Consider the following 13658-nt stretch of genomic DNA (forward strand, 5'->3'; position numbering starts at 1 on the left):
CCCGCCCGCCGGGGCCGTCGCGAAGCTCTGCTCTCCATACTGAGCAGTCCCCGGGAGGCGCTCGGACACGTCCCCAGGCTGGATAAAGATCGGCTCGGCGCTCGCTCCGCAGCGCGAAATCTCGCCATCAGCGCGGCTCGCGCGGCCGCTCCGGCCGGGCCCGGCGACGCCAGATCACTATCTCGGGGGCGGGGGAACGGGAACGCAGCGCCGCTGCTCCTGCTGCCACCCTGGGCCCTGCGTGCGGGGCGGCTGCGGGGTCCTGGGGCTGGCCGCCCTCCCCTCCGCCTTCCCATTCCTTCCCGGCGCTTACTCCCGAGGGACACCTGCTTCCCGCCGGCCCGGGGCCCCGCACCCCGCCAGGCGCCCTCTCCCCCCTCGCCAGGCCCCGCTGCCTCCTGAAGGTTACGCGACGCGGCGGTGGGGCGCGGGGGGCGCCCGCCCTCGCCGCCGCCTGCGCCGCCGCCCACCCCAGTGCCCGCCGCGCCGGGCCAGCCTGGCTGCCGGCTGCTGCCACCGCAATCCCGGCTCCTAAATCAGCGCGGGGAGGCGCCCCCTCCCCCACCCGGCTCCCCTGGCTCCCCGGGACGCGATTGGCCGCGCGGGCGCCCTCCACCCGGGGCCCGCGGCTCCAGCTGTCGCGCCATTGGCTGCGGGCCTCCGCCAGCCTTTACATAAGCCGGGGCGCGCTCGAGTGGAGTTGTATAAAGCGAGCGCGCGGCGTCGGGGCGGGAGGCTCGAGGCCAGCCCGGGACCGGGGCTGGGAGCTGGAAGGCGGCGGCAGAGGCGGCAGCGAGCGCCCGCGCTGCGACGCCCCCAGGCGGCCGGGCTGAGAGAGCCGGAGGATGGCTGCGAGCGCTGCCCCCGGCGTGAGTACCCGCTCCCCGTGCCCCCACCCCTCAGGCGGAGAAAGTTTCTCCAGCCTCCGCGCCCCTCCGGATCCGCCCGCAGGGCTGGCGGGGATGCCGCCTGGGAACCAGGGAAGACCGAATCGCGAAGGCGGCGGCTTTGCTCCCAACTTGCCGAGAGGCGGTGGACTCGATTGGCGCGCTGAGCCTCCCCCGCGGGCTGGGGGCGAGGGGGGCGCCGGGCTGGAGGTGGCGGAGAGGTGGGAGCCGAGGGGTGGGGGCGACGGCACGCAGTTGGCAGGGAAGGTGTTGGGGCGCACTGGAGGTCAGCTATTTGGGGAGGGGGCGCCGGGGCTGGGAGGAGGCGGAGCAGGTGAGGAGGATGCACCAGGGGAATGGGGGAGTCACCCAGCCAGCCAAGCTGAGCTCCGGGCTGGGGAAGCTACTAGCGTCGGCCGAGTGCCTACGCTTCTGGGCTGGGGAAGAGCCCCGGGAGGCTGGCTCTTCTTCCCGGGGGAGGCCGAGCTCCCGGGCACAGCGCTGGCTGGCAGAGAGCTCCGGGAGCCAGCCCCGCGCGCGACGTAGCTGCCAGCCGCCTTTTGCTGGACCGAGGTGTGGTCTCGCTTTCAGGCTGTCTGAGGCAAGCTTGCTTCAGGCATTCCAGGGGAATTAGGGGCCCCCTTGACCCCGTGGGAGCACTCGGGGGCTTTGATGGGGCAGCAGGCCGGGCTTGGGGTCATGCCCAGCAATGCAGCGCGCTTCTGTGCAGTACAGTAGTTGGGAGCCCTTGTTAGTCCTGCTTCTGCAGAAACCAACTCAAGAATTCAAAGTCATCCCAGCCTGGATGGAGCCTCCCGGAGTGGCGGGGAAATGCTCCTAGGGCTGAGGAGGGGGAGCTTCCTCCGGGAATGACTAATGAATATTGCTGCTTCTGCTGCTGGTGGGTATACCTGGTGTGGCTTCTCTGGGTCCCAGGAGGTGCGTGCATTCTCCTGGCAGGACACATTCTTGATCCACACTCGAGGTATCTCCTGGGATGAGTGCAGGACTTCCTAAGTGAAACCAGGTGGAAAAGAAGGGAAGAGTGTTCCGGCAATAGAGGACAGCTCTATGGTGCTGTCTTGAGTCAAGGAAAAAGTCATGTGGGAAAAGCTACTGATGGGAGATTTTAGACCCTGATGACTTGGGGAGATACCCAAGACTGAATTAGAGCTAATTCAGGATCAGCCTGCACCTCTCAGCCACGGAGAGGGAGAGGTGGAGGCTGACAAGTGGGGACATGGCAGCTGTTCCAATATGGTTCTCGAGAAAGTGTTCTCTCTCTCTGACTTGATTAAGAACATCCTTCTGGCTGCTGGTCCTAAAGTCAATTTAAGAGTCAATGTAGGGAGTTTAAAGTCTTGTTGCTGACACAGAGGACCCCAACTAGAATATTCCAGTTGGTACTAATGGACTCTGGAGAAGGTCGAAGGCGGAGTGGTGGTTACCTGCTCTGCAACCGTTCAGTTGGGGCTGTCTCCTTCACCTTACCCGATCTATGAACATGGGTGTTCAGATTCCTAGAGTAGCTGCTCCAGCCTGGAGATCTTTTACAGGGGCTGTCGATCCATATCCCAAACCCCAGTCCTTCCTCTGCCTGCAGTCTACATTTTTCTGCAGCATTTCCAAAGACCTTCTCACCACTGGGGACTTGTGCAGCGAAATACCTGCTTGTTGCTCTTTCTCCCCTTCTCTCCATCTGGGCTGCACCTGGTGTTCTGAACCTTGATGTTTATTTCTTGGCACCTTGATGTTTGGTTAAGACGTCCTATGGCTGCACAAGGGTGCCCCTGGAAATATGCGGACCAATGGCCTATGTAATTCTACCGAGTGAAACATAAGACTCTTGTAGCGATCAGGCCACCTACCAGGAAGACAGTCCTACTAAGCAGCTTGTGACAGTCTCGGGTTCTCAGGCTTCCTTGCTGCCTGCTGAGGTGTTGGAAGCTTAAAGGTGGAGCAGGCTTTTGGTGTCCAGTAGGGGGCGCCAAAGGTACCTGGCTCAGGACCACTGACTTTCTCACTTCTTGTCCTTCACTGGCCATAGCAACTTCATGCTTTAAGCCAGCTCAGGCCACAACCCTCAACCATCACACTGTGATTGGAGACCTTCTACCACATGCTTCCTGGACTTCAGGTGGTCCTATGACCTTAGGTGCAATGGGCCAGGTGCAAGGACAACATTCCAAGGAAACAGAGCTGGTACCCAGCCCCACCCGCTCTCTGAGATCATTCCTTTGTGCTTGGCGCTGGTGTAGTCTTTGAGTTCTTTAAGGGCTCAGAGTCCAAGAACATTAGAGCTAGAAGAAAGGAGCCTCGGAGAGCATCTAGTCCACCCCATCCCATCCCCAATGCTCACATGCACGCTTAGTTTACAGATGAGAAAACTGAAGCCTAATAAAGGCAAATGTATTGCCCAAGGTCACATGGCTATTTGGTGGAAGAAATGGGACTAGTTCCTAGGACTCCTGCTCTCTGCAGAGCTCTCTCCACCCCAGTGACCTGCTTCCTCTTCACTATGAAAGGGGATATATGTTCCCTATACAGTAGGCACTTGGAATTACTGACTGCCCAGACCTTAATAAATTAATAACGTCTAGTAAATTTTGGGAGATTTCCTTTGAATCGTTATTTAGAGTGAGGAGGTGAGAAGAGAGAAAGTTCTTGTAATGTACATGCGTAAGTCATAGATATCCCTAATTGTTCTTTATCATTCCTCCACTGTCTTGTCTCAGTATTCTCAGTAGTGTTTTAGGTAAAAGCCATGTAACTCCAGGTTCCTGTCCATACGTTTAGGAATCAGAAGTGCCCAGTCCCTCACAGTGGTCTTAGAACCCAAGCCTGGAGCTCTTCTTTTCCTCCACTAAGGGCTGCTGGAATGGGGTCTCTCTGTCCTGCAGCCACACCACTGCCGGTGGGACCTCCCATACTCAGATCCTAGATGAATTGGAGAGTTTCCAAAGAGTATTTGCCTATTTCCCCCATCCTTGCTGCTCCTAGCTCAAGGTCAGAGAGCTAGGATGTTCTATTTTTGCAAAATCCTCATGTTCACGCTTCTTGGGTGACCTGGAAGCTTCTACCATTTCCATTGCCCTTTCTTCTCTTCTATGAGTCTGGCTGTCGACATCTGAGCTGGGCACTGGGAAGGAGGTTTGCTGAGTGGCCTGTGGGCTGCCCCCTCGTTTTCCTCTCCCCACCTAGCTTCCTTGCATATTGTATGGACTTTCTCTGGGTTCCCCTCGGAGCCTCAGCACACCTTGGTGTGGCCCATCCTGATGAGGAACCCACTGCGGCCAGAACTCTGACAGGCAGAATCCTCTTCTCTCCCTAAGACTCACGAAAGGGATGCTTGTGCCAGGGAAGATGCTCAAGTCTTCTCATCTCCTTCGCACTCACAGACAGGTTGGGTCTTCATCTTCAGGGGGACAAGGGAGGTGGCAGGATAATGTGGGCCACCAGAGAGCAACAGCCCCTTTCTTTAAAGTGGAATCCCAAGAGGCTGTACTTGAGATCCTCTCCGCTCCCAGCTTTAGCTAGAGAAATGTGCCTGCCTTGGCTTGGTCTAGTTCTAGATAAAGCCAGAGGAATATAATTATGTAAAATACAGCAATAACACGAGCTCTGTGGATTGTTGTTTGAATGGGGAAGGAGGTATAGAGTTTGAGAAGTGGCGTTAGACTCTGAGAAAACAAGGAGTGGTCCCTTTCCCGAGCCCCACTAGATGGTTGGTCCTTACCCCACTCTCACTGTAATGGTAAGGACATAGGCTTAGAATCTGGCTCCCTGCTTCCTGGCTTAGAGACCTTGGACAGACCACTAAACCTCTGCATGCCTCAGTTTCCTCCTCTGCTACATGGTGAAGCTGGCAACCACGTGATGGGGATAGGGCAGCAAAGATTGAGGGAGACAATCTTTAGTGTGCCTCTGCCCTTGGTAAGGTGTAAAGAGGTATTTGGTTGGAAGGGGCTATTCCTGCTGAAGCATCAGGAACCCCCAGGGTCGTCTTTGTCCCAGCAGGTGAGGCTGAGTGTCCAGGTTTGCACATCAGCCTCTGCTCACAGCAACATCGGGGCTGATGGGCAAGGCCTTCTTGGCAGGGCTCCCTCCTTGCCCTTTCCCCTCCCCCACCTCAGGGTTTTCACTCTGGGGTTCTGCCATGCTTGGGAAAAAGAAATTTTACAGGTCCCAGGATAATTCTGAATGTGATGGAGGGCCCTGAGCCATTGATTCCTAAGGAAGGATCTTTCTGCTGGGAGAAGCCTTCCTCAGAGCCCAGTGATTTAAGAGTGCTGACAAATCCGTGCTCACCAAACCTCCTGCAGGCTGCAGATACAGCTTCCAGGCCAGCCTGGGCTCTGCTAGGAATTTCTGGAGAGCCTGGCTGGTTGCTTAGGGGACATAAACCTGTGAACTCTTTTTAGGAGAAAGTATGAAATCAATTGGTTCATTATCACACCAAACACACCCTGGACCACTTAGGGCATTTAAGAAACGAGAAGCAGCAAAGAGCTGAGAGGTTGTGTTTGAAAAGTGCAGAAAGGTGTGAAGGGATTGGGAAAAAGGAGGGTCAGGAAAACCTTTTTTCCACTGAACCACTCATGATCTTGACCTTATTGAAGTCCTTGGACAGTGACTAGAGGAGTTACAGCCCCCCCCCAACACATACCGACATATGGCAATGTCTGGAGACATTTTTTACTATTAGAACTCCGATAAGGGGTGCTACTAGTATCTACTGGGTAGAAGCCAGGGATGATGTTAAACCACCTGTGACGCACAGGACACGCCCCACAACAGAGAATTATGTGGCCCAAAATGTCAATAGTGCCAAGATTTGAGAAACCACGGACTAGAGCATTGTAGCTTGGAATCACAGCACGTGAGCGGTGGGAGGGATTTTACAAGGACTCAATCCAGTTCTCCCATTTCACCGCTGATGACACTGAGATCCAGAGAGGAGAGGGGACCAGCCAGGGTCATACAGAGAGCAAGTGGCAGAAGCTGGTCTGGCATTCAGATCTGTTCTCCCCTGAGACTGACTTACCCAGACTCTCCCAAAGTTGTTGTGAAAATTAAATGTGAGCTGTGAAAACACTTAGAAAATTATAAGGAGACTATATTAATATTGCTGGTATTAAGAATCGGGCAGTTTGGCAAGTTCTATTTCTGGCTATGCCACTGACTCATTGGACCGTATTGGACACATCATTCCCCCACGCCCTTGGCTCTCCATGAGTGTGTGTGTGGTGGGGGGTGGTCTTAGCAAAAGATAAGTACATCGTAATCATTCTCTTTAGATTTGCCCTTCGAAAACCCTAGACACTTAAAAAAAAAATAAAAATTTTCCTTGAAAGAAATCATGTTGACTTCGTAAGAAACAAAGCGTTTACTTCTTGGAAAAATTCCAGTACCGTGGCCCTGTAAGTTGGTTCCAGCCCAGGAAATCTGATCAACATCCGGAGGAGAAACTGATAGCTCCACAAATGACAAGAGACTGGATTTGTCCCCACTCCCTGTGAGAAAGAGAGATGGCAACTTCGATTTCTCTGCCACCCTTTCCTACTCAGCCCTCTTGGCATGGGGAAGTTCTGCAAGGAACTTCAATGAGGGATGGGAAGGTGTGTCATTAATTAGTAAAACCTTGTTTACTTAACAGACATATTCTTAAAGAGCTCTTCCAAGGGACATTTTGACATATTACTTTAATTAGCTATAGAAGAATCGAGAGTGCGGAGAGTATAAAATGACCCTCTCTGTTGTTTCCAGTTACTCTTATCTTTGTTTGCACCTGACAAGTACAGTGACAAGGTCGTGGGAATCACTGCTGAGCTCTGGGAGTGTCCCGGAGACCAGAGACCAGAGGAGAGCCTGCAGGGACTTCTTCTCTCCCTTACATCAGCCTTTGCCTGCCTAGAGAGCAGCCACCTCCACGGAGATTTCTGCATTGGCACCCCAGCCCTCCTTTGGTGTATCGCTACCTTAAAGGACCCATCATGTTATGCAAATCTTGACATGACTCTCAGGAGGGGGAACAGGCCTGGGAGCCCGAATTTCCCCTGCCGAATGGGCAGAGGAGATCTTATAAGATTGGTGGGAACAGCCTCAGTTGGTGTTTGTCACACAAGGTGCAGCCCTTGTCTTGTCCTCCTTGTGCTCAGGATTAGAGGTAGGAAGTCACTTGAGGCCCCCCTGGGGGACTGAGGTTACATCCCTCCCTACCCACGTGGGAGCATCACTACATAGATTCCAGCCATGCATCTCCTGTGTGTCCCGATGCAGGTCCCTCGGCTTCTGGAGGTCAGCCCCTGTAATCAGAGGAGTTGGGTGACAGGCCCTTCCCATCACTGGCAGTTTCTTTCTCTAAGTGATGTCATTCCCTCTCACCCTGGTCTCTAAGAACAGCCTCTTTCTTAGAAATCATAATCATGCACCTTTCATCTGAGAAGCTGTGTATATCTAAAGAGGCTCTTGCAGGTGGAGATATAAGAGTCTCCAAGAAGGAGAAATGCTGCCTTGTAAACAGTACGGGGAAGACACTGCCATTTGTTCTCAGCTGCAGATTCAGTGCCTGGCATGGCGCTCGGCACGTAGAAGGGCTCAGTGGGTGCACAAATGAGTAAGTGAATGAAGGTGGCCATTCTGGGGCAGAGGTGGCCCTTGGTATAAAGTGGCTCTCCAAACTAGCCTCAGTCAGGGATGCCTGCTTCCCTTCTAGCTGTTTCCCAGAGCTGGCACTTGGCACCAGGGCTGTGCAGACCTCTGAGGGTCCCACTGGTCCAGCAGGGCTTGAGGGCCCCGTGCGAGGCCCACCCCATGAGATGGTGGGCAAGGCCGAGTTTCTCTTCCTCTTCACCACCCTCTGGCTGCTCCCCACCCTCCTTCCCACCAGCCTGCTGCAAGGAAGCTTCGTGCAGGTTTACCTCGCTTTAAGCTGGTAGAATAGATGAAAATTTGGATTTCCACTGAAGACAAACTAGAGAGTGAATCATTGCTTTGCAAAAAGATTCCTGGGAGGATGCTTTTAAATAGCAAGATCCACTAATGCATTGTAAATGATTTAGGAAGAAAACCTGACCCATAGACTAGTAGGCCTGGAAAGAGGTCATCCGATGGCCCTGCCCCACCCCCGCCCCAAAGTGTTCAAGTCCCCTCTGTGATACTGTCACTTGCTTTTCAGCAACACAGCCTATCCAGCCTGCACACTGCTGCCCAAAGTCTAAAATGCCCTTTCAAAAATGCAAATCGATCATGTGTTCACCCAACTTCCAAAACCTCCCCTACTGTGTGACTCCAGGCTCCTTACCTTGGCACAGCAGGCTCTGCCGGTCCAGTGGCTGCCTGCATGCCAGACTGTGTGTCCACCCTTCTCCCTGCCCTCCCCTCTTCTCTCTCTTCCACCCCACATCCCAGACACCGAATCCAGCAACAGTGACTACATTCGCTGCATGCACCAAGCCGTCTCATACCCATGCCTTTGGGCCACAGCTCTCCACACCCGGAACCCCAGCTCACTTTATCCAGAGAGCCTGTCCTGCCTGCCCTTCCCAGCCACGTTGCTAGTTAATCTCTCCTTCCCATGGCCTACATCTGGACTTTGTACCTGTTGCTACTCCGAACTTACCTCACTGTATGGCAACTCAGCCCTGAAAGATCGGAAGCTCCTTGAGGTCAGAGGCCATGCCTTCTTCATAATTTCTAACCTGGCCCATAGGCGTCTTCTAAATGTTTGGAGAATGAATGTACGTTGTATACAGCATAATATGCTGAAGGGTTCTGCATATGGAAAGCGGTATTAAGGAGTCAAAGAACTCGGGTAGGGTCTCTAGACAGATTAGTAACAGAGGCAAGCCCATTCCTCAAAGGCTTACAGTCCAGAGCTTTCCAATCAACCTTTGTCAACTACTCCTGGAAGAGGAGCACCTAGCGGGCCCAGACTCCATCTCCTGAGATGCTTTCGTAAGTTCAAGAGATAGTAGTAGTAGGAATAGTGTGATTATTGCTACCGTTACCTACCACGTATGGACTGTCTCTGTGCCTGGCACTGCGCTCATCAGTTAGCCGGCAACTCACGTCATCCTCACGGCAACCTGATAAGCATTACTTCTCATTTTACAGGACTGGAAGTCTGAGCACTTAATAGTTCTTATTAAGAACCTACTATGCCTGTGCCTAAGGCTAGGAGACTCCATTTGTCCTCTCACTTTCAGAAACACCATTTCATTAGCCCACTGGCCTCTGTGGCACCTTCTAGCCTGGGTCTCCTGAGCTTTTGTCTGTGTTTTGCTGGAGCAGGACCAAGTCTCCTATCTGTCCGTGAGTGCTGGCACCGGCAGTGACTGGAGCTCTCTCCAGGTAGGGAGAAGGAAGAGGAAGGCTATATTTTCTTGGCACTGGGGAAGATGCACAGGACATGTACGCATCTGGAGGGTGGGGAGGCGCAGATCTCTGCAGTTTGTCTTCCAGGCTGGCCATGCAGAAGACCAGGACAGGGGACAGAGAGTAGGTGCCCAAGAAATAATGAATAAATGGATGGATGGATGGCAGCATTCTTGCTCACTAGGGCCACACACAATATTTGCCTCCTACCCGGCCTCTCTGTTTCCATTCCAGCCCTCTTGTGGCCTTCTCCACATTATACTGCTACAGTATTCCTTCTAACACTCCCCTCCAGCCATGACATTCTCCAACCTGTTGGGCTGTGTCACATCCCTAGCAGTAGGGACAGAAAGACTGGGCAGCTCTGAGAGGTTTGTGAAGTAGAATTGCCTCGGTGAGCCAGTGGTTGTGAAGGATGCAGAGCAACTATGATGCCAGATCTCCAGCCTCAGGGGCAGTGCTGGGGTTTGGAGGGGCCCAGTGACTGGCATCGCACTCCCTGACTCAGATTCAGGACCAACTGAGAGGGAGGAAGGGTGGGGCTTGGGCAGATGGAGATGGGAATCGGCTGGCCAGGCCTCCACAGATATTGCCAAATGTCCCCAGGGACAGAGGGTAACAAAATTGCCCTGGTTGGGAACCACTGCTCCAGGCCGATGGAAAGTCCTCCAGCAGGAAATACAAGGGATGGGAAACAATGGCTCCCGCCCAATGTGTGACCCAGGCACAGGGCCTGTGGCAACAGCTGGGTCCCCCGACCTTTGCAGGGGTCCACTCTCTGTCTACTTTGCTCTTCCTTCCCACCCGTTCTCCTGTCTCTCCTTGTCCAGCTAACTCTGTAGCATCCTCAAAGTTCAGCGACAGCACAGTTCCTCTAGCGCTCCCCAACTCCCCCAGCTGGCTAACTGAGATCTCTCTGTGCCCCTCATCCCAGCACCCCTTGCCCTGTACTGCCCATGTTGGGATGTTGGACCTAGCACGATGCCAGGCTCATCGAGGGGCCGCAAGAAGTGTTATCACGGGTGAATGAGCCAGGGCAGCTTCTGTTAGCTCTTCTCCAATGTTGCTTGAGTTCCAGGAGCTCTTTTGTGGGTCTCTGGTGGCCCAGCCCATGTGGGGCAGAGTGTTCCTCTCCCTCATGTCTCAGCATGTCTCAGCATCCCTAGAAGTGTCTGGAAAGGGTCTGTGTTCTCTGCTTGTTCCCAGCATCTGAATCATTTGGACCTCATGTTTTTGCGAGAACTTGGGGTGTGTCCCTGGCTCTTTCAATAATTGTGAACGAGCCGCTTGCCCTGAAAATTGCCCTGGAAGCCTCACCCCACAGCTGCCTGACCCAACGTCAGACGGTCCAGGTTGCTTGGTTACTGGTTTTCAGACCCAATTCAGAAAAGTCCCAAGGACATAGAAGACTGAGTTTGGCTCCATGTGACCCACAGCCATGTCTGAAGGCCATCGAACCTTCAAATTCTCTGCGTAAAAGGAAGGGAAATGAGCAAGGAGGCTGCCTCCTGTCTGGCCCCCCTGGACGCCTTCCCTGTATAGCTCACTTAACCGCTGAGACCTCGGCAGGTCCCATGATCCTCATCTTACAGATGAAGACACCAAAGATGAAAAGGATTAAGGAAAGGCCCAAGGTGACTAGCTACTGTGCGGTGGAGTTGAGATCCAAGTCCAGGTCACTGACTCCAAGCTTTGGCTTCTTTCTCTTTCTCTCTCTCCCCTGCTCTCCATCTTGCTGAGGATCGTTGAAAAAGTTTGCTTATAGAGCATTTTTAAGAAATTATTATTGCAAAGCAATTCTTCTCACAGCCTGAAACACAAGTCCTACCATCTCTGGCCTTTATGAAGACCCCTCTTTTCCCCTTCCACCCCTCCCCTACAGGAGGAGCTCACGTTCCTTGCAGAGACGCGGTGTGCTCTGGCTGCGCACCCCTCTGCCCAAGCTCTGCCTTGATATTTAGCCTCCTCAGGGCTGCTGTGCCCCAGGGGATCCTTCCATTGCCCTTACTCAGGGTGTGACACCTAGGATTACACAGCTGCTGCACTGGCTGCTCGGAGAACTCCTTGAAGGCAAGGACCAGGTTTTATTCATCTTTGCATTCCTACACCCTACTGCATCTCTGCATGGAGTATGGAGTACTGTGTACTATGTACTACTCTAGTGTCACTTCTGCTGGTGAGTACTACTCACAGTGTTCTAATACACAGTACTCTAATACATAGTGCTCTAATACACAGTAGGTGCTTGGTACACGAGCAGGGTGAGTACCTACTCACAGTGCTCTAATACATAGTAGGTGCTTGGTACACAAGCAGGGTGAGTACTATTCACAGTGCTCTAATGCACAGTAGGTGCTTGGTACACAAGCAGGATGAGTACTACTCACAGTGTTCTAATACACAGTACTCTAATACACAGTGCTCTAATATACAGTAGGTGCTTGGTACACGAGCAGGGTGAGTACTACTCACAATGCTCTAATACATAGGAGGTGCTTGGTACACAAGCAGGGTGAGTACTACTCACAGTGCTCTAATGCACAGTAGGTGCTTGGGACACGAGCAGGGTGAGTACTATTCACAGTACTCTAATGCCCAATAGGTGCTTGGTACACAGCAGTCAAGAAAACAAAAAAGTTCCGCTCAACCTATTTTTTCATTCTATTTTTAACCTTTCTACCTATTCTCTCAAAGGATTCGGATGTGCACAGCGGTGTGACAAGAGGCTTCCGGAGTCAGCCACGTAAAATGCGAGGCCACTCCGGGTGCTGCTGCCCTGTGCATCAGGCAGTATCATCCTGCTCTGCTTTCTTCCCCAAACTTCATCTGCCCCCTCCTCCTTTGACACTCCCTAGATAAATAGATTTTCTTTATGTACTTCAACCAGCCGATGATGAATTTTGGTAGCAGAGACATTTTTCACTTCAAATCAGATTGCAGTTTACACTCCCATCGGGGAACCACGAGTCTGGGGCAGTGGTTCTCAGCCCAGACTGTCCATTAACATTATCTAGGCAGCTTCTAAAAATACACAGCGCCCAAACCCTGCCCCGGACCAATTAAACCAAGAAACTGGGCAAGGGACCTGGGCAGCAGCATATCCCTACGCACGCCCTGCCCCGGGTGACTCTTTTGGGCAGCCGGGGTTCAGGGCCACTGGTCTAGTCTTGCCCAGGCATCCACCAACAGCCTGTTGGGCATGGAGGCTCTCGGGTGCCACCCCAGACCAACTGAATCAGAATCTGCATTTTAACTTGGTCCTCAGGTGATTGGTAAGCACATTACGGTTTGAGAAGCATTGCTTTAGAGAAAGAACAGTTTTTAAACAACTATGACAAGTCGCAAGCAGTTTCTGCTGATTCGCGTTATCATTTGGACATATTCCTTCCTTCTTTTATTTAAGAAATATTAACAGAGTGCCTGCGAGGTACCGGATACTATGACGGTTTCTGGGAACATGCGTCTCTATCTTCGCCTGCAAGTCCCTGCCCATACTGTTCTCTCTAGGCTCTGCCCCTAATGGTCCCTGTCTCTTGTCTCCTTGACCTGACACAGCCTCCAGCTCCGACCCTGCTCCCTCTTGTCACTCCTGCCCACTGTGGTAATTTGACCTTGAGCTGAAGACAGCTAGTACTTTGAATGTGTAAAGATAAACCGAGCCTGGGAAGCCCTGGGGATTGCCTAGCCCTGGGATTGATTTCAGCTCCTTAGACCTAGAGGCAGAGGAGAATGTTCGTGAACCAATCTTGTACCTTCACTGTAGTATATTGCCTGGTGTCACGACTGGGAGCTGTAGTAGAGAACCTTGCTATAGTCGATGTGTAGTTTTGTAGTTTATGGAACGGCATCACCTACACCACCTGGGAGCCTATTAGAAATACAGAATGTTGGGCTCTAGTGCAGAGTTATTGAATCAGAATCTGCATTTTAACAAGACCATCAGGTGATTCATACACATTCACATTTAAGAAGCACCAAAGCACTGGAATAGAACAGTGCTTCTCAAATTTTGCGAAGTATTAGAATCACGTGGGAGCTTTAAAAAATCTGATGCCCAGGCTGCATCCTTTGCCAATTAAGTCAGAATATCTTGGGATGATACCCAAGTATTAGTATTCTTTTATTGTGGTGAAATATACAGAACATAAAACTTGTCATTTTAACGATGTTTAAGTGTATAGTTCAGTGACATTATGCACATTTACATTGTTGTGCAACATCAGCACCGTCGTCCGCGGAGCTCTTTTCATCTTTCTTTTTTTTTTTCTTTTTTGTTTCTGCATATTATGGGGGTACAGATGTTTAGGTTACCTATGTTGCTCTTGCCCTCCTCCCCCCCAAGTCCGAGCTTCAAGTGTGTCTATCCCCTGGATGGTGCGTATCACACTCTTTGTG

At 52.4% G+C, this 13658-nt stretch overlaps 1 protein-coding gene across 2 annotated transcripts in view; it reads left to right on the forward strand.

Annotated features, from left to right (window-relative positions):
- The first annotated feature begins 496 nt into the window (after nt 1–496).
- Nucleotides 497–13658, forward strand: part of CRTAC1 (cartilage acidic protein 1) — a 149292-nt gene continuing 136130 nt past the window's right edge. For both annotated transcript variants that reach the window (XM_012654458.1, XM_012654460.1), the window contains exon 1: nt 497–869. In XM_012654458.1, the coding sequence (XP_012509912.1) occupies nt 846–869 (24 nt within the window). In that variant the 5' untranslated portion in view covers nt 497–845. The remainder of the gene's footprint in view (nt 870–13658) is intronic.

This window comes from Propithecus coquereli, unplaced genomic scaffold (assembly GCF_000956105.1).
Source record: "Propithecus coquereli isolate 6110/MARCELLA unplaced genomic scaffold, Pcoq_1.0 Scaffold440, whole genome shotgun sequence".
Taxonomy (NCBI): domain Eukaryota; kingdom Metazoa; phylum Chordata; class Mammalia; order Primates; family Indriidae; genus Propithecus; species Propithecus coquereli.